The following is a 21,834-nucleotide window of genomic DNA, read 5'->3' on the forward strand; positions in this document are numbered from 1 at the left end:
GGATCTTCCCAACCCAGGGATTGAACCCAGGTCTCCCACATTGCAGGCGGATACTTTGCCAGCTAAGCCACAAGGGAAGCCTAAGAATACTGGAGTGGGTAGCCTATCCCTTCTCCAGCGGATCTTCTGGACCCAGGAATCAAACCGGAGTCTTCTGCATTGCAGGCAGACTCTTTGCCAACTGAGCTATGAGGGAAGCCCATGAATTCCTTTAAGAATGGACAATCTAAAAAAAAAAAAAGAATGGACAATCTAAAGGTGTGATTATTTACTAGGTACCTAGAATTAGATACATCATCATCCTAGCTACCATTTATGGAAAATTTATCGTATGCCTACCTCAAAACATTTATCATTAAGTTGGCAAGCCAAGACCATCATAACAAAAATTACTTTTTATTTTATTAAGCGTAACTTTCATTCCCTACCATCAGTCAGACATTTGTTATATCCTAGAGAAAAGGAAAATGAGTAAAACTTATTCCTTACCTTTGAAAAACACACACATAATAGGTACAAAGTCAATTCAAAAATATGCAACATGAAGGGCATAAAATTCCATCAGATACAAATCAGCACCTCTGACAGGTAATCACAGGACACTTCATGGAGGAAATGTCATTTGAGTCGAACTTTGATGGATGAAGAAGAGAGTTTTGACAATGATAAATTGTAAGTTTCCATGGGAATTATCATGATTTTTGTGGTTGGAATTTATGTAAGCAATCCTTCTAGAAAGAAGCAGGCCTACAATTGAATTATCTCAGGAAAACATAGTACAGCCTCATGTTTCTGAGTTCTACTTGTTCATTCTAATAATGAACACCCAAAGGGGAAAGAGAATATTCAGATAAAGTGATCTGTCAAAGATCCCAATGCCATTTTGCATAATAACAAAAATTATAACTTTATCTAGGAAAATATAACTGAAAAGCAATATATTTAAAGAGAAGATCCTAAAGCTATCAAATGACGTAAAAGAAGACCTAAGTAACACAGAGATATTTGGTATTCTTAGAAGGGGACATATATTAGTAAGTTGAACCACTTGTGAGCCATTTTTATAGGTCAAAATATTGACAGTTTCATTTGTTTCAACCTAAAAATAAATAGGACAATTTCTCCCAATGTACTGAATTACATAAATTCAGAGAAATTCCCATCAACATTCCAACAGTGCTTTTTACAGAATTTGACAAGCTAAACCTGAAATCTGTATTGTAGTGTAAAAGGGCCAAGACAATTTTGAAAACAGCATCAGCTCATACCAAATATTAGGAAGTGTTATCAAGCAATCCTAAATTAATCATGGATTCACTTGTGTAGGATAGATAGGCCATTGTGGAGCCTAAAAACAGAACAACAAATATGTGGAAACTTAGTATCTGACAAAACTCGCTTCACAATTCAGTGAGAAAAGAACAGATTATTCTGTAAGCCTTGCTGTCATAATTGGCTACGGTAAAAATACAGTAAAAATTAGGTCCCTATCTCACACAATATACATACTCCCTTCAAAAGGAAATCTCGATGTATTAAAGACCTAAATGAGGAAAAGCAAACTGTTTAAACAGATTTTGAGGGGAGGAAAGTATATAAGGGAAATGATTTATGGTATCAGAATAGGAAATATTTCTTTAACAAGTAACAAAAAGCACAAAGGATAATGGAAAGATTGATGCATTTGACTGCCTTAGGATTTTAAGTCTTTATATTAAAAATCCACCATAAACAAAGTTTAGAAGACTGCTCATAGAATGGAGAAGACTTTAACAGATTGAACCAACAAGGGCTCAGTATCTAAAACATGTAGAGAACCCTAAAGTCATTGAGAACAAGACAAATAGGGTAAGAGGAACATGTGCAAAGGACGTGAACTGGTAATTCGCAGGAAAAGAAGCCCAAATGGCCAGCCAAACTGAAAAAAGATATTCCACCCAATAAGTAATCAGGGGGATACAGATTAAACCCATATCAAGATGTTTACACCCCAAATATTGCCGATTAAAGACACCTGAAAACACCAAGTATTGGTAAGTAAGTGGGAAAGGGGAGTGCTTGCTCACTGCTGGTTAAAGTGTAAATTGGTATATTTTCAAAAGACAATTTTGTAATAATTGATAGAGTCGAAAATGGGTATACTCTACAACCCAGGACAAGGAGATAAAGTATAACAATGCACACATAGGTATGTCATCTGTGCATTTTGGCCTTCTTGGTAAAGATCAAAAGAGTGAAAACTATCCCACAGTAGAGAAGTGAATTTTAAAAAAATCTGTGGCTTTTTTATACGAGGGAATATTATATACATCAGTTAAAAATTAACTGCATCTGCATATATCAACAAAGATAAATATTAACACATTGTAGAATAGAAAAATATCCAAGTTAAAAAAGGATATGTACTATATCATATAATTTATTTGGAATTTTTAAAACCACAAAACAATATTATAGTCTATAGAGATAGATATTTATGTGGACAAGGCACCAAAACCTGTGTGAAACCAAGATGCACCAACTTTAGGATAGTGGTACCTCTGGAGAGAGGGGAAAAGCATCTATAAACTTCATTTATATAAAACAAAGGTGGGAAAATGTTGACATCTGGTTATCTTAATGGTGAGCACAGGGGTTGTGTTTTTCCTGCACCTTTAAAATCTCTGAAATTAATCAAAATTTAAACTAAAAGGGGAGCCCTCCTTAAAAGGTGAGCTCCACAGCAGAACAGAGCCTGTATCACAGAGAATAGGTTGTATAAAGGTAGTAATAGGTTAAGGCGTTAAAGAAACTAGGAAAGACAACCATAGTCAAGTATGGGCAGAAGATTGGAGGAATGGGGGAAAAGAATGAGGGGAGTAACTGGCCTGTTTTTGTGAGAAGGGAAATAAGCGAGAACAGAGGAGGAGAACAGTGCGATGAGGCTTCGGAGCCTGATGGTCACACATCCAGGTCCCTGCCTTTGCTGTCATGCAGCGTGCGGCCAAGCCAGAAAGAGGAGCTGTGCTTGTTGACTTTGGACACTGTCTCGCCCCTTCTCTCCTCCACGTGGTGGGAAGAGGGACCCGGGCCAGATGATGTCAGCTCATCAGCATCTCTGGCTTCATCCTCTCACCTCTCCAATTACACATCTGCCTCCTTGGGTGCAGTCCAAGTCCTCTAGCTTTATTTGATCATGCCCTGAGCCTTAATTTGGGATCAGAGTGATAGGAACTTGGTTGAGATGCAGGTCAGCTGCAGTGGAGACAATCGTGGGTAACCGGCTCGCTGCTCTTCCTGACGTCCTTTCCCCCGACCACCCACCATCCAGCCATGCTTTCTCTTTCTGGGATCATCCCTTACACCATACCTTACTTTTCAAAGCTTTCACTTAAATAATTTCTACTGATTCTCATAGCAAATACCATGGAGTAGGTACAACAGAGGGTTTTTCTGTTTGTTTGTTTCACAGATGGGGAAATGGCCCCAAAGGGATTCAGTGATCTAGCCAAGGTTACAGGGGAAAGCTCTGTTTTTTTTTCCAGAAGCACCTTGGACTCATCCCTGGTCTATTCCTGGATCCAGTAAAGCACCAATCCCTGTGGCTTGTTTCTGCAAAGTGTCTGCTTCCATTTCTTCCCCTCCACTTCCTTTCCCACCATCCAGACTCAGAGCCTCATCGTTCCTTGCCTGAATGACCACTTGGTGAGCTGGACTTCCAGATACCACTTTTTCCTCATTCCAGTCCATCCTGCATTCTCCTTCTAGACTAAACTTCCTTAAACACAGCTCTCATGTCATTTCCCTCAAAAGCCTTTGTGACCCTCTTCTTCTCCAATGAATGAGAACTCCTCAGCCAGGATTTCAAAGCTCTCCTTCATCTGAACTCACCTTCCCAGTCAACGACTCAAAACAGGTGCTTTGAAAATAAAAATGGCTAAGGAACACATGAAAGAATGTTCCAAAACACACACACACAGAGATTAAGACAACTTATTTTTTCTCTATCAAACCAACAAAGTTTTGTGTTTTGTATTATTTAGATGTTTCTGCTCAGTCCTGGCAGGAAAGTGATAAAATTGTCTCTCACCCTCTGCTGGCCCAAGTGTTAACTGGAATAATGTTTTGGGAAGGCAGCTTGATTATGTGAATGAAGAGCCTTTGACCTAATAGATCTGTTTCTGAAAAATCTAGCCTAAGGAAATAATCTGAAATTAAAAAAAAAAAAAAAAAACTTTATGCTTAAAAATGTCCTTGCACTATTGTTTATAGTCATGAGTGATTAGATGTAACCTAATACCAACCAATAAGATACATGCACAGAGGGGTCAATGTTTAAAGCTGTATACGCATTAGGAAAACCTTAACAGCATTTCACAACTGGATTTGTTTTCTTTCTCTGCCAGCACCCTATTTCACACCTTCTTCTCTTGCTTCAAACTTCCAAAATTCCTTCCTCCTCCTCAATTTCAACCGATGAGTACCTCTTGTTTACTGAGAAAATGTATCACCAAATTGTCGGATCTACCTGTCCCATCCTGAGCTCTCCGGATTCCTGCCCAAGGTCAGTTTGGCCGCTGAGTTCCATTCCCTCTCACTTCTCCTGGCATTGTTCCTTCTGTGTCCTCTCTCCTCCTCTCTCCTCTTTCTCCCTCAGTATCTTTTCCTCCCTCCTTTCTTCCCTCCCAGATTATTCCTATCAGCACATGAACATGCTATAAAATTTCACATTTCAAACAAGAATTCACTCCTTGACCTCATGTAGGTCTCTGGCACACTCCCTGAAAAGTTAACCTGCACCCCCATCTCTCCTCCATCACCTCCTATTCTCTAAGTCATCACGCTTCTGCCAAACGTCACTGAAGCAGCTCATTGTCAAGTCCAGCAGTTCGTTATCTCCCATCTCTATCTTCCTAGTTTCTCAGCTGCTCTGAATGCAGCAGATCCCTGTTCTCCTCTGTGAGCTCTCTCCTCGGATCTAGGACTTAGGCTCTCCTCTTTTCTTGCAACCTCCTGGGCGACTTCTTCTAAGCCTCTGCTGCTTCCTCTTCCTCTAATTTCCTGGGGCTCCAGCTTCAGAGCGGCCGGACTCACTTCCCATGAGCTTTGTTTCCATCCCCCTGGCTGTCCCTGCTTCCCAAATGTTGATTCCACTTAGCCGGCTGTAACCTGACCTCCCTGATGCTGGGAAAGACTGAAGGCAGGAGGAGAAGGGGGCGACAGAGGATGAGATGGTTGGATGGCCTCACCGACTCAATGGACATGAATCTGAGCAAACCCCGGGAGATAGTGAAGAACAGGGAAGCCTGGCGTGCTGCAGTCGGTAGCAGAGTCAGACACAACTGAGCGACTGAACAACCAACTCTGACCTCTTCCCTGGGCCCCAGTGAAACCTCCTTTGGGATGTGCTGTGGGCCTCTCACAAGACAGGACTCTCAATTTTTCTTCCTCAAACCTGCTCCCCCCCAGGATAGGTACCACTATCCTCACAGTTGTTCAAACCATCAGCCTTGAAGTCACACATTTATGACTTGGCATTTCAAGTACCACATGCTAACCCATTAGCAAGCCTTCACAAAGATCCCTGATACCACCAGTTCCTACCACTTCCAACAAACACAGTTGCTCCAGGCATTTCCCCTGGTGGTACAGTGGGTACGAATCTGCCTGCCAGTGCAGGGTACCTGGGTTCGATACCTGGTCTGGGAAGATCCCACAGGCTGTGGAGCAACTAAGCCTGTGTACCACAGCTACTGAAGCCTGAGCACCCTAGGGCCCGTGCTCTGAAACCAGAGAAACCAGCACAGTGAGAAGTCCGCACACTGCGACTAGAGAGTAGCCCCCGCTCCTGCAACTAGAGAAAGCCTGCATATGGCGACGAAGAGCCAGGGCAACCCAAATAATCACTTAAAATTAAACGTTACTTAAATTAAAAATTAAATTGCTTAATTGTAAAAACAACCACAATCGCTCCAGAACAAAGCCACCGTGTCTTTCCCTAAACAAGCTCCTTCCTGCCCCCACGGGCTTTCAATTTCCTGTCCCTGAAATGCCCTTTTCCATGTCTTCACCTGGTTCACGCTAGCCCACCTCCCTGGTCTCTGCTCAAACAGCCCGCCTAAGATAGCTTCCTCACCCTCCTTAACCTGTGGCCCTCCTTAACCTGGCTCATTTTCTTCACAAACTTCATGGCCACTTGAAATGACATTCTTTGTTTGTGCTTCTCCCGAAGTGTAACTGAAGCCCCGAGCAGGCAAGGACTGATTTGCCGCTTATCCTTGTACTGCCAGCGTGTGGACTAGTGTGTAGCACCTGTTCTTTAGATGCTGAGTTGTGTCTGATTCTTTGGTGACTCCACCGACTGGCCCTGTAGCCCGCCAGGCTCCTCTGTCCATAGAGTTTTCCAGGCAAGAATACTGGAATGGGTTGCAATTTCCTAAACCCGGGGATCCTCCCCACCCAGGGATTGAACCCATGTCTCTTGCATCTCCTGCATTGGCAGGTGGGTTCTTTACCACTAGTGCCATCTGGGAAGCTCAAGCTTAAAATATGATGTCAATAAACAAGCTGTGTAAAAAGGCCACTTGAAAAAGACTAAAGGGGGACTTCCTGGTGATCCAGTGGTTGAGACTCTGTGCTCCCAATGCAGGGGGCACAGGTTCAATCCCTGGTTGGGAAATAAAGATCCCACATACTGCTTGGTATGGCAAAAAAAAAATAAAAGGACAATTGACTGGGAGTGAGACCATAGGTTTGTTTGTATTTTTATATTCTTTATGCTTTCCAATATATTTCTCAAGTTTTCTGTATCGAATGTTATTCTTTATAATCAGGAGAATACAAACTATTTCAGCTAACAAAATACAGCCTCTGGTCTGGTCAGGCCCAATTTATTCCAGAACCAGCACTCAGCACATGTTCATTCCAGGGTCCTGCTTCTTCTCAATGCCCCCTCTTTTTCCCATCACCTCTGATAATGGTTTAGACCTTAACCCAAAGCCCACCACCTCCGTGCTGCCTCTGACTTCCCTGTTCTTAATGAGCTCCTCCCTGCCCAGACTTTGCATTTAATTGGCTCTGCTATGCTACATGTATTGATTCTCACTCAAACATTTTCTGTTTGCTGGTGTGTGTGTGTGTGTCTGAGAGAGAGTGTGTGTGAATGTGTGTTGTGCCTGGTATGAGTTAACTGTCCCTCAGCAGACGCCACCCCTTAGTCTGCCCCTTCCCACCATCCAGTCTCAGCCTCAGACTAAGCATCAGTACTCAAACACAGGGTGACAGGACTTGGTACTGAAGCAACTGGGTCTGGAAGCTGGATCCCCCTCCTTCACACCCGCTCCACAGTAACACTTCAACTTGCATTTACCGAGCACCTACTGTGTGCTGGGCACTTGCTATCCATTTTTCCATTATCAAGTAGGAGCTGTTTTCACTGTCACCTTAAGGCGAAGGACACGGAAACAGAAAGGTGAAGTAACTGGCCTAAAGGGACAAGCTGCAGGTGGTGAAGCCTCGTTCAAAGCCCAGCCCACGCTCTTCACCACCGTGACCATGAAATAGGCCTGGCTGTGACCCCTGAGCCACAGGTGTGCCTTCCGTCCGACTGCACGCTCTCAGTTGAGTTCCTTAACCTCCCTGAAGCGCAGCTTACCGCATTTGTAAGAAGGAGACAATAACCCCTTACAGGATGATTGCCAAGACAGCAATGGGGACTGGGAGGGAGGCCCCAAAGGGAGGGGATATATGTATACTTAGAGCTGATTCACACTGATGCATGGCAGAAACCAGCACAACACTGTAAAGCAATTACCCTCCAATGTAAAAAAAGACAGGAATGGGGTCTCAGTCTTGCCTGGCACACAGCAGACATTGAGGAAATGGTTGTTGTTATCAGTCAAAAGGAGAAAAAGGTGGCAGAGGATGAGATAGTTAGCATCACCGACTCAATGGATATGAATTTGAGCAAACTCTAGGAGATAGTGGAAGACAGAGGAGCCTGGCTTGCTGCAGTTCATGGGGTCGCAAAGAGTCAGACATGACTGAGCAACTGAACAACAATTGCTATTATTATTATTCGATATACTCCTTCTTTGGGGCTCCCCAGGTGGCACTAGTAGTAAAGAATCCGCCTGCAATGCGGGAGCCCTGGGTTCAATCGCTAGATCGGGAAGATCCCCTGGAGGAGGATATGGCAACCCATTCCAGTATTCTTGCCTGGGAAATCCCATGGACAGAGGAGTCTGGTGGGCCACAGTCTATAGGGTTGCAAAGAGTCGGACACGACTGAGCAAGTAACACACACACACACTTCCTTGACATGTGCTCTTCCAAGGTTCAGGCAGCTGCCCCATCTTTCTCTCTGGCCTGGGTCAGACCTGCATCTCCAAAGTAGGGGCTCAGAGCTCCAGAAGGTGCCACGAGACAGCCTGGACAAGACCAAATAAGCAGCGCTGGCCCAGGTGAAGCAGAGCTTGGATTTCCTCATCCGAAGGCATAAAGATAGGAAGAGGGTTGTGTCACACACGTGGCTGTTTTCTCTGTCATCCAGGCCCACTAATGTAAACATCTCTCACTCCCCAGGAATTATTTTAGGACCGGGAAGCAGCACACTGTTTATCGAGAGAGTCACGGAAGAGGATGCAGGCGTGTATCACTGCAAAGCCAGCAACCTGAAGGGCTCGGCAGAGAGCTCGGCCCACCTCACTGTGCAAGGTAAACAGCTGCCCAGACACCTGCTTCCCCGTTTGGTGAACTTGCCAACTCCCAATCCCCCGCTGTCCCTCCAGTATGTTCCTTTCCCCGACTTCCTTCTCCCATCCCCGTCCCACTGGGCTAGCCTGTCTGGTCCCTCCCCGCAAGGCCAAGGAGGAGGACACAGGCCGGCCACCCTGGAAAGAGGCCGCCGTCAGAACACAGGCTCCGGGAGAAAGTAGACCCTGGAAGATGGGAGAGCTTGTCAATGCCAGAGCCATGACAGAGAATGGCCAGAGTGGCCATGCCTGTGAGAAAGAAATCCAAGAAGACAGAAGCCAGGCATAGAGAGAGAGAGGGAAAAAAAACACATATGCTGGAAATTATTCATTCTTTTCCCACTCCCATTCAGTTACACATACACTGGCTCTTCCCCGTGTTGTCATAAGCCTGTTTTTAACATGAAATAGGCTGCACACTGGGTGTCCCAGGCGGTGCAGTGGTAAAGAACCCCACTGCAATGCAAGAGACCCAGGTTCGATCCCTGGGTTAGGATGATCCCCTGGAGAAGGGCATGGCAACCCACTCCAGTAGTCTTGCCTGGAAAATCCCATGGACAGAGGAGCCTAGTGGGCTACAGTCCATGGTGTCGCAAAGAGTCAGACACGACTTGAGCACAGCACAGGCTGCAAAATATGATCAGAGAGAAGCCACACATGGTAAACAGACCACAATGAAGAAAAGTATTCCACAGGCTTCCTCAAACAGCTCTGTTGAGCAGCAAAACCCAAAAAGGCCACATCCTAGCCTGGGCTTTGGCCACGTGGCTTCCATTCAGAAAAGAGATTAGACCTCAATTTTAATTCTCCACTGCCAAGAATCGCCCAAAAACATGACATTTACAGCATCATAAAGTCTTCAAATTGGCACCTCTAGGGTGTACACATCTATGACTCACTGAGGTTTCACATGTCGTTCAGCAGCCTATTTCGCAAATGCTCCCAAGGAGACTTCAGAGTATATAAGAATTTCCTAAGGAGGAACTAAGGGAAAAGGCAAAATTCATCAACTTTTCTGCCCTGGAAACTACACTACTTAAAGATGGTAACTGAGAATTTATCATCCCCATTCTTTTTTCTTTTTTTTGGCTGCACCTTGAGGCTTTCCATATCTCAGTTCCCTGACCAGGGACTGAACCCAGGCCATGGCCGTTTAAAACACTGAATCCTAACCCTAGACCACCAGGGAACCCATTAGTCCCAGTCTCTCACAAGGAAATGATCCTGGAGAGTCTCCTGAAAAATCTGAAACTACCAATTTACAGTTTCAGAAAAAAGTCGAGGGTAGCATTTCCCAAACCCTTTAAGTAATGGTCCTATTTGTCTCCCCAGTCATCCTGGTTTTAAAGTATCAACTCATTTGCTTACACATGGAGATAATGCATCAAGGGTACCTCTCTCTTTAATACCTCCTTCTGTAAAGGACTGTTCATTGATACTTTAACAAGGACCCCAGACTGCATCAGGGAGGGTGGGGTGGAGATCTGAGAAGGGGGTGCCTCCAGAGAGTGAGGGGGTCTCCCTGATCCTCAATCCTGGGCTCTGATGGGTTGGGAGAAGCCCTTGCCTGAAGCAGAGATATTTACGCAAGTTCGTAGACGACCACTTCCTGACCCTTCCCCTCTTCTGCCAGGCTGCTCTGAGTTTCCTAGAAGCCCCACTGCTTCATGACATCGCTGACTCTGTCCCACCCACTGGCCGTGACCACCACTCTTCTAGCTGCCTCAGTCTGCTGGCACCCCTTCTGCAGCTCTGGCCAGAGCAGGGGCACTGTGGAGCCCCAGGTCGGATCGGGGGCTGATGAGCCAGGGTTCTGGCCATCAGTCAGCCTGACTCACAGCAGAAGGCTAGGCATGGCCTGGGTTAACTGAGTTAATGCAGCCTGGAATGCCTTCTCTCCAGGCGCCTCCCTGTTTCAGGCGAATCCTCCTTATTCTCTAGGGCCAGTTTAGATGCTTTCTGCTCTGTTACATCCTCCGGGATGAAAGCTGAGTCAGATATACGTCCTTTTCTCCCCTCACCCACACCATTTTTCTTCAATGAAGAAACTTGAATCAGAACTTACTCTAGTCTTCCTTTCATGAATAGTTAGGAATCGATATGCTTCTCTTTGGGGGCTTGCCTGGTGGCTCAGGGGTAAAGAATACACCTGCCAGTGCAGGACATGCAAGTTCAATGCCGGGTCGGGAAGATCCCCTGAAGGAGGGCATGGCAACCCACTCCAGTATTCCTGCCTGGAGAATCCCATGGACAGAGGGTCAGATACTGACTGAGCACATGCGTCTCTTTGCTACTGAATCACAAGCTTTTTGAGGCAGGAGCTGTGTCAACCAATTGTCTGCATTCCCTCCCCAGCACTTAGTAGCAGACTGGTATTTACTTAGTACTTTTATTTAGTACCTTTATGTGCAGGCACCAGGCGAGACACTTGACAAACTGAATCCCACGAACTTCAGGAGAATCCAAAGAAGGAGTATTATGCTCGGTCTAAAGATAAGAAGATGGAGACTTGAAGAGATTAAATTGCTGGTCCAAAGTTGTACCATGAACATGCAGCATGGCCAGGACTTACTTGAGTCTAGGTCTTTGCAAACTGCAGAAGGAAGGTTTCCATTCTCCCAAAGCACCCCAGGAGCTTGTCTGCAAGGCCTTAGGGTGAAACTGAGCCCGTGGACTTCTCCAGCCCCACCCTGCTCCTTCTTGTCCTGTCTCCCCACTTCTAGATGGCTTCCCCCGATTCCTCCTCCCACGAATGTCATGCTTTTCAGCAAAGTCAGGCAATGTGGTCATCTCCAAGTTTCTATCAACCTGGATCATTCACTGTTGAGGAAACGGGAAGTGATTTTTGTTGAATGGCCCACAGCTGCCATTCAGCTGAACTGACCCCTGTCGTCTGTGCACATCATCCCTTCCCTCTCAGACAGCATTCCTCCTTCTTCTTTCGCCCTCCTCCAATCCATGCCCAAGTCTAGAGTCATCTTTTTACAGGACTCATCTTTGTAAAAAAATTTTTTATTAGAGTATAGTTGATTACAAGTGCGTTAGTTTTAGATGTACAGCTGAGTGAATCAGTTACACATACTCACTCTTAGATTCTATTCCCAGACAAGCCATTATAGAGTATGGAGCAGAGTTCCCCATGCCATACAGCAGGTCCTTATTGGTTATCTACTTTATACAGAGTAGTGTTAAATGACTGATCTTTGACATGTTTCTCCCCTGCTTCAGATCCTGCAGGGGTTTCTGGTCACCATTCTCCTCATCCCTGTGCATCAGGTCCTCCTCCAGTCTCAGCTCTCATCACCCTCCCCACGCCGCAGCCCCTCAGCTGGACTAAACCAGAACACACCCCCTCGCCCCTGGTCCTCTGCCCTTACACATCGTTCTCCTTCGGTCTGAACAGCCTCCCTTCCCCGCTTGTTCTCCTCCAGACAATCCTACTCTCACCTTTTATTCTTCATTTTTATTGCTGTCCACTCAATTCACAACATTGTGTTAGTTTCAAGTAAACAGCAAACTGATTCAGTTCTCTCTCTATATATATATTCTTTTTCAGATTCTTTTCCATGACAGGTTATTATAAGATACTGAGAATAGATCCCTGTGCTACATAGTGGGTCCTTGGTGTGTACATAGTAATTTTATATATAGTAATTTTATATATATTTTATATATAGTAATTTTATATATAGTAATCCTAGTGAAGTGAAAGTTGCTCAGCACGTCTGACTCTTTTGCAACCCCATGGACTATAGCCCGGCAGGCTATAGAAATACATCACTATACTGTTGAGGGCAACAGAGAGGAGCCAAATTTAATTAGCTGTTAACTCAACAGCTTATCTATTTGCTCAGGACTGTGCAGGATATGAGGTCTTCCTTGGTAGCTCAAACAGTAAAGAATCTGCCTGCAATGCGGAAGACCTGGTTCAATCCCTGGTCGGGAAGATCCCCTGGAGAAGGGAACAGCTACCCACTCCAGTATTTTTGCCTGGAGAATCCCGTGGACAGAGGGGCCTGGCGGGCTACAGTCCAGGGGGTCACAAAGTGTTGGACTCTACTGAGTGACTAACACTTTCACTTTCATGCAGGATATGGGCTTTTGAGAAATGCTCGCTAAGCTCCATGTGCTTTGAAAACCTCATTGAAAGGCAATTAAGGGGGACATGAAACCAGGAGAACCAGATCAATAGACATTTTGAGCTCCTCCTACAGGTAAAATAGAAACACTAATCAGTAGTAAACATACTACACAATGCCGCTGATAAGGGCTAACGGACTTCATAGAGGCTGCAAGTGATAGGGAGAGTGACTTGACCTCTGAACGAAGCCTTGCAGGATGTTGGATTAGCCAAGTGAATGAGGCAGGAAAGAAGGCAGTGAGTTATGAGTAATTCTGGACCTCCCACATCCATATTACCCTTGGCAATGACAAAGTCTAAATAATTCTCAACAGTTCCTATTGACTAGTCCATTGACTTCTGTGAGAAACTGGTTACTTTTTAAAACATTTTATTCTGTTGAAGTACAGTTGATTTACAATATTATGTTAATTCCTACTATACGGCAAAGTGATTCAGTTATACATAGACACACATTCTTTTTCACGTTCTTTCCATTATGCTTTATCACAGAATATTAAATATATTTCCCTGTGCTATACAGTAGGACCTTGTTGTTTATCCATTCTACATGTAATAGTTTGCATCTGCTAATCCCATCTGCTTATAGCCACGTAGTATTATTTTTGTTTATGCAGTCAGTTCTCATTTAGAGGTAGGTAACTTTACTTTTACCCTGAGGGGGGTTGCTTTCTGGCATGCCAGGCTTCAGTTCAGTTCAGTCGCTCAGTCATGTCCGACTCTTTGCGACCCCATGAATCGCAGCATGCCAAGCCTCCCTGTCCATCAACAACTCCCGGAGTTCACTCCGACTCACGTCCATCGAGTCAGTGATGCCATCCAGCCATCTCATCCTCCGTCGTCCCCTTCCCCTCCTGCCCCCAATCCCTCCCAGCATCAGAGTCTTTTCCAATGAGTCAACTCTTCACATGAGGTGGCCAAAGTACTGAAGTTTCAGCTTCAGCATCAGTCCTTCCAAAGAAATTCCAGGGCTGATCTCCTTCAGAATGGACTGGTTGAATCTCCTTGCAGTCCAAGGGACTCTCAAGAGTCTTCTCCAGCACCACAGTTCAAAAGCATCAATTCTTTGGCACTCAGCCTTCTTCACAGTCCAACTCTCACATCCATACATGACCACAGGAAAAACCATAGCCTTGACTATACAGACCTTTGTTGGCAAAGTAATGTCTCTGCTTTTGAATATGCTATCTAGGTTGGTCATAACTTTCCTTCTAAGGAGTAAGCGTCTTTTAATTTCATGGCTGCAGTCACCATCTGCAGTGATTTTCCACAAGATATCCCTCCCCTGTGAGGACCCTGAGTTTCGTTTCCAGTCCCCCACACTCTGGGAAGCCATGAAAACTGAATCTGCTATTTATAAGGGTCTGTAAAAACCCTCAGAGTATAAATGCCTTCCCAATCTTCCTCAGCCCTACTTCATTCCCACTTTCATGCATAGTTTGGCCTGTTATGTCAGATTGCTTTAAACTTTTATGAAGATTTTTTAAAATATCCAGTTGTTTTAGATAATTTCAGGGGGAGAGTTGATGCAAATCATTTATCCTTTTGGTGGGGTCAGAACTGATTCCTCCCATACCCGGAGGAATTGGTCCTTTTGATTCATGACCTCTTTTTCCTCATGAGGCATCAGTCTTCAATATCACTTAGAGAAATGGTGTAATTTGCAAGGTAGCTGCAGCTACTTTGTACATGGCTCCTTACTTTCACCCTAATTGCCCCCAACAGCCATGCTTTTTTGAGTCCTTATGTTTGCTTTTTATAGTTCTCTTTCCTCCTCCTTTGCTCTCTTTTGCAGCTTTTTTCCTGCTCTCAGAGTGACTGCTGTATCTAGCCTCTCTGCTGAAAAATCATGGTTAGCTGAGAAATTACCTGATCAGCCATCATCAAACCACACCTGAAATATCCATACCCATTTCTAAGAGAAGCATAAACAGATGAAGCCATATCCTTATAGGGTAATGATAAGACAGCACAAGGAAAGGAGGATGTTTAGTCTAAAAATGAGTCAACTTGGAGAGAGGGGGTGACACGACTGTTTTCTGCAAATATTTAAGGCATTATCAGACAGAGGAGACACTGGCCTTACCCTTTAACACTCCAGAAAAGAGCAGCAGAACCAAGAGAGGGAGATGGTGGCAACGTTTCAAGGAGGCAGGTTTCAGCTCCCTAGAAGAAGATAATCTTGAATAGGAAGAATTTCTGAAAGTTGATACTATGTGGACCTTACAAATTAGATGCAATATCTTGACTAGAAGTACTCTGGGCTCATGGAATAAAAATCTGATCCTTGAAAAAAAAATTTTTTTGATCCTTGGATGCTGTTCAGAACAATTAAAGGCGGTACCTGCTTAGTAATTTCATCAGTGAAATGAGATTCTTGCGTCTGGAGTCTAAATCACTGCTTCTCTCTCTGGTGGCTATGAATTAGGTGCATCAAGCTGCAGACTTGGCTTCCTAATATATGCAACCTAGACCCTCCCCCTGACCTGTATCTTGTCAGGTTGAGTTTAGGAAGTGAAGCCGGGCAAATAAGTTGTGTCTGTGGCTATGTTTAACAGATTGAAAGAGGTTCACGCATTAGCCAGGAAGGAAACTGTCTGCTCTTTTTATTTCCTTTGAAAAAGGATTCTTATACTCCTAGATAAAACAATGTGTTATTTTTGTATCTGAAAAGGATGAGTGGACTGGGGAATCAAAGTGGCTTCTTTAAATAATCACAGGTCTTGTTTGGTTTGGACTGCCCAGAAGCACATGTGGAGAGCTCAAAGGGGAAGTGCTAATATTAAAAACAACAGCAACAAAACTGTTACTAACCAGAATAGTTTCTGAAATTAACAGCCCTCCATAGTCCATGGAACTCAAGGGGACTGTTACAATGCAAGGGGGGCACATTTTCATCTGAGGATTTAAAATAAACTGTATTTTATTACTCTAAGTAATAACCACTATATCGATATACATATATGTATGTGTATATGTGTTGGGTTGGCCAAAAAAATTCATTCAGGTTCTTATACAGTGTCACTGAAAAACTTGAACTTTTTGGCCAACCCAATATACATATACACACATTCTTCTAACACATTTAGGCTTTGCTATTGAAATAATAGCAAAGCATAATAATAGCATTTGTAATTATGCAAGAGAAAACAACTTGAAGAATAGCTACCATTTTTAACATTTGTTAAAAGCTTATTTATTTTGGGGGCTTGTGTCAGGTCTTCTTTGCAGCACAGGGAGCTCAGTACTTGCTCTAGAGCATGTGGGATCTTAGTTCCCTGACGAGTAATCAAACCCACATCCCCCGCCTCGCAAGGTGGATTCTTAACCACTGGACCACCAGGGAAGCCCCTGTAACATTTTTTGAGGATGACTGATGGATGCAAACAGGTGTGGTTTGTGAATTTTGTGCCACAATAACCCCTCAGTGACACATTTCAGGAAAGGACACACACGGCACGAAGGATACGCTACGTTCCTTAACAAAGTCCCAAATGTAAAGAGAAGGAAAAGGTTGGAACAGACTCGTCTTAGGGACTAGCCTCTCCCCTCTATCCTTCTCCCCCCCAGCCATCCTTCTGAGCCTCCTCTGACACAGCTCTCTGCCCTGGCTCTCCTGGCACTAGGAAGGGTGTGATAAACTAATTCACACGGAGATGTTGGTGACTGGTGTCACTCCTCTCATGGGTTTCCCCAGGAGAGGAGGGAGACAGTTGAGCTGGCAGCTCCCCGATTTTACCCTGGAGGGCTGGGGGCAGGCTGTGCATGCCTTTGTACTGAAACCTAAACAATGACAGAAAGCTGGCCTTGATCGAGAATGCAAAAAATGGTGCTGGAATTCAGTGAGAACATCTCACACTTGTTGACCGTGCAGTGCACCATTTTAAGCACGTAATATGCATCAGTCTTCTTCGCGTTTGTAACAATCCAAGGAGGGTTTTCTTTTCTATTTACAAGTGAGAATCTGAGGCCCCAAGAGGGTGAGGACTCTGTCCAGGGTTACAAAGCTGGGAAGTGGCGGCACTGAGAACTGGGTCCCTATTTAACCATTCCGCTCGCCCGCCCCTCCACCTGGTGGGGAAGAGGCCCCGTTCTGAAGTCAGGTGTGTCCCTGCCCACGAGCCATGCAACCCTGGACAGATGATTTCCCTCCTGGAGCCTCAGTTTGCTCATCTGCAAAATGGGTGTGAGTTATGGCATGCCAACCATACAGGGTTGCTGGAAGGATTAACAAACTTAACAGTGCATATGGCATATGATAAAAGCTTCTCAAACATATGAGGAGAATGGCAGGCTACAGTCCAGAGGGTCACACAGAGTTGGACACAACTGAAGCAACTTAGCATGCACGCCTTATTTGTTAATATGATACATTGAATTCCATTTCAACAAAACTTGCTGTATTATACTTTTTCTAGACTTAGCCAGTAAGTCACACAAATGGTGTTCCAGGCCACAAAATTGCTATTTGACCTAAGGCTTTAACTTACTGTGATAAAAATGTGTTATAGAACTGATAGAATTGCAGTTTTAAGTATCTTTACCTAAAGTTCCTCTTGAAATGTACTTCAAATTTAATCCAAATACAGTATGTCCATACCTCACTTCCCAAGTTGGTGTCTGTATACCAAATTATGTAGTATACATATGCTGCTGCTAAGTCGCTTCAGTCGTGTCCAACTCTGTGCAACCCCATAGACGGCAGTCCACCAGGCTCCCCCGTCCCTGGGATTCTCCAGGCAAGAACACTGGAGTGGGTTGCCATTTCCTTCTCCAATGCATGAAAGTGAAAAGTGAAAGTGAAGTCGCTCAGTCGTGTCCAACTCTTAGCGACCCCATGGACTGCAGCCTACCAGGCTCCTCCATCCATGGGATTTTCCAGGCAAGAGTACTGGAGTGGGGTGCCATTGCCTTCTCCAAGTATACATATAAGGCTTCACAATTCGTATGTATACCTAAAAGTAAGTGTGTGTATGTGTGTGTGCTCAGTCACTTCAGTCATGTCTAACTCTGTGCGACCCCATGGACTGAAGCCCACCAGGCTCCTCTGTCCATGGAATTCTCCAGGCAAGAGTACAGGAGTGGGTTGCCATGCCCTCCTCCAGGGGATCTTCCCAACCCAGGGGTCGAACCCACATCTCCTGCTTCTCCTGCTATTGGCAGGCAGATTCTTTTGTGTTGTGCTACCAGGGAAGCCCTCATAATCAGCATGACAGTCAATCTAAATGTCCAATAAGCCTTAGAGAAATTATACAATAAGGATAACTGGATTACTGGTTACTGAATTTTAGGTTAAAGGAGGTGTAGCCTTGCTTGATTGACTCCCATGGGCAGCCAGGTTCAGGTGCATTGATTGATTTTCTTTTTATCCATATATAAACATTTATTGAGTCTTTCACTAGGCCAGTGCTTGAGATGCAGAGTGAATAAGAAACACACCCTTCTCTTGATGTCCCAATAGCATAATGGGCAATAAACCGACATGAATGGTTCCCTCAAATTAAAACAACACCAGAACCAGAGAATAACTCCTAAGCCATGCTGAATGTTAGGCCAGTTTCTCAGGGAAAGTAACTCAGTGGTTTACAGAAAATGGTCAGTACTTGGGTCAAAGTCTGATTAGTTTTAGAAGGAAAAGCAAATTGTGTTTTACATAATATATTTGGATGAAAAAAATTATGTTGCGCTTGAAGTACAAAAAGTAACAAGAGGAGGACTTCCCTGGTGGTCCAGTGGTTAAGACTCTGTGCTTCCAACGCAGGGGGCATGGGTTCAATGCCTGGTCAGGGAACTAATGTTCTGCATGCTGTGTGTGTGTGTGTGTGTGTGTGTTAGTCGTTCAGTCATGTTTGACTCTTTGTGACCCCATGGACTACAGCCCACCAGACTCCTCTGTCACGGAATTCTCAAGGCAAGAATACTGGAGTGGGTAGCCATTCTCTTTTCCAGGGAATCTTCTCCACCCCGGGATGAAACCTGTGTCTCCCGCATTACAGGCGGATTCTTTACCATCTGAGCCACCAGGGAAGTCCACATGCCACATAGCATGGCCAAAAAGAAAATAAAAAATAAATAAAAACAAGAAGTAATAAGAGGATATTTTAAAAGGAAAAGAGAGTGAAGCCTCCAAAATAACACCTAGTTTTATCCATCTCCCCTGTGAGGTGGGGTGCTGTTGGCACGTCCACACTTTAGGGATGGGGCTGGCGCACAGAGTCCCTGGCACTCACAGCTGTGTGCAGGGTCAGGGAAAGACTTCCTTCTCTGGAGTCAAGGCAGGCTGGGGCTGGGGCCCTGGCCGCTTGCTGGGGAGTTGCCCTCACTTCTTAGGAGGCACCACCCGGCTACACCGCATAAGTTGAGCTACCCAGTTCTGCTGCCCGTTCACTCAGGTGGTCTGGGGCCACAAAGAGCCACGTGTCCCGGCCGGGATGATGCTGCCATGTCACACAGCCTGAGTCCCATGCAGACAGCGCTGCCCACCACCGTCAGAAAGGCTCAGGGCAGGACGGCAGGACACAGCCCAGCTCTGCAGACTCTAGAAAGACACGCCACCTTCAGAACTCAGCCCTTCCCCTGCCTGCCCATCCTACCCCAGCAGGGACGGGCCAAAGCCCGGGAGGGTAACTGACATGGCACGTTCTGGGCAGCCCGGTCCGCAATCTGAAATAAGAGGTACAAATACCTGACCTCTTTGAATCAGCCACCTTCTTGTCTTTATCCCATATAAAAACATCCTCATGCCACGTCCATGCGGCGCTCTAACACCCACCAGACATGAGGGACAGCCCTGAGATCCAGCTCTAAGTCCTGTTATTGTCAAATCCACCCATGTTCCCCCGCCTCCTACGCCCGCCACGTACAGCTGGGCTGTTTCATGCACCATGTTCATGAGCTGACACCAGCGAGGTGAAGCTGGGTCCAGGGCAGGCCAGTGTGTGGATGTCTGACCCCTGAAAACACAGCCGACAGTGGATGGGAAGAGATGCTGCTGACTTAGGTCAACCTACAGCGGATGATCCTCATGGTTACTTTCCAAGCGAAGATGAAAATCAAGTTACCGGACGAGACAGAGGCAGAGCCTGGATACCAGGTCTCACAAAATGAGTTCAGTTTTCAAAAAACAGTAACAGTATTAAATAGACCTTTCCCTTCTAACCAGTGTTCATCGAAGATGTTTTTAATGAGCTGATTCCTTAAATGCCTAAGTGCACCCGGACACATTCAGTCCCACTGCAAGGAATCTGCCTGAGTAAGGACTGTGGAATTACTTCGGGGGTCAACTTCCTGCCCCTGGGAATGCAGTGGGAAAGTTCCCACCGTGAGCGGGGTCTCTCGAGGTCAGTCCTTGCAGAGACTGTATGCAGACTGTGCTCAGTCCCAAGATGTTCTCGGCTCCTCCAGCAGCCAAAGGCCACTGTGTCCCAAGCAGGTCCCAGTCTGGTTTTTGGTTACATAAAACATATCTGCAGCATAAGCAAAGACACGTGTGTGTGTGAGAATACTGAGAGGAAACATTAAATCTCTCACCTCAGGGGCTCATACATGCTCAGTTGTTCAGTCTTGTCCAACTCTTTGTGACCCCCTGGACTGCAGCCCACCAGACTCCTCTGTCCATGGGATTCTCCAGGCAAGAATACTGGAGTGGGTTGCCATTTCCTCCTCTAGGAGATCTTCCCGACCCAGGGATTGAACCTGCATCTCTGCATCTCCAGCATTGCAGGTGGATTCTTTACCACTAGTGCCACCTGGGAAACCCAAGGAAACCCAAACTTATTAACTTGCATTTATTGTCTTCCCATCGAGAGGACCCGTACTGAGAGAAGAGGGGGTCATGCCTGGAAATTTCTCAGTTCATCTCATGAGATCCAGGGAAGAATAACCACAAGCTGCCAGAGCAGCAAATGAAGCCAAGTCCACTCATTCATTCAACCAACACTTTCAGGATGCCTGCCTACCGCATGCCAGGCACTGTCCTCTGCACCAGAGGCATGACTGTGAACCAGAGAACCGCCTACTGCTGCTTCACTCAGAGCTCTGAACACACCTGTCCGTTCATACCTGAACACCAGACCATGAGCTCCTTTCCGTGCCCCTTCATTTACCACCACATTCCAGCCCCCAGGGCAGAGCCTGGCACTTGGGTGATGTTCTATATGCTTATTGGGTGAATATACGAGAATGGGAATTTGGCCTGAACCCTTTGAAAGCTTCATGAAACTCTCTAGAGACAAATCAAAGTATGACTTATCCACTCAGTTGGTGAGTGGGGACAACGAGTAAGGTGTGACCTCACCCCTGGGAAGTTGATATCCTGGTAGAGAAACAGTGAAGGCAGAAGCACAGAGTTGGAAGGGCTGGTCTATTTATGAAACTACAAGTATTTTGAAGTAGAGCATGTGGGGGGATGGTTGGGCAGCAGGAGATGAAGAAACAGGTGAGGTTGGGCAGACAGGATGTAAGAGCTTGGGTTTCTCTCCTGACAGTGCCGGGAGTAGGCAGCAATGATGGAATTTAAGGAGCCCCATCACTTTGTTGATAAAGGTCCATACAGTCAAAGCTGTGGTTTTTCCAGTAGTCATGTACAGATGTAAGAGTTGGACCATAAAGAAGGCTGAGCACTCAAGAATTAATATTTTCGAATTGTGGTGTTGGAGAAGACTCTTGAGAGTCCCTTAGACAGCAAGGAGTTCAAACCAGTCAATGCTAAAGGAAATCAGTCCTGAATATTCATTGGAAACACTGATGCTGAAGCTGAAGCTCCAATACTTTGGCCACCTGATGCGAAGAACTGACTCACTGGAAAAGACCCTGATGCTGGGAAAGACTGAGGGCAGGAGGAGAAGGGGGCGGCTGAGGATGAGATGGTTGGGTGATATCACCAACTCAATGGACATGATTTTGAGCAAACTCTGGGAGATGATGAAGGACAGGGAAGCCTGGCATGCTGCAGTCCATAGG

The 21,834-nt window shown here is 45.4% G+C and overlaps 1 protein-coding gene across 1 annotated transcript in view; it reads left to right on the forward strand.

Moving 5' to 3' along the window:
• Nucleotides 1-21,834, forward strand: part of FLT1 (fms related receptor tyrosine kinase 1) — a 205,037-nt gene that overhangs the window by 135,361 nt on the left and 47,842 nt on the right. The window contains exon 15 of the mRNA XM_019971466.2: nt 8,563-8,694. Coding sequence (XP_019827025.2) covers nt 8,563-8,694 — 132 coding nt within the window. The remainder of the gene's footprint in view (nt 1-8,562; nt 8,695-21,834) is intronic.

The sequence above is a fragment of the Bos indicus genome, chromosome 12 (genome assembly GCF_029378745.1).
Source record: "Bos indicus isolate NIAB-ARS_2022 breed Sahiwal x Tharparkar chromosome 12, NIAB-ARS_B.indTharparkar_mat_pri_1.0, whole genome shotgun sequence".
NCBI lineage: Eukaryota > Metazoa > Chordata > Mammalia > Artiodactyla > Bovidae > Bos > Bos indicus.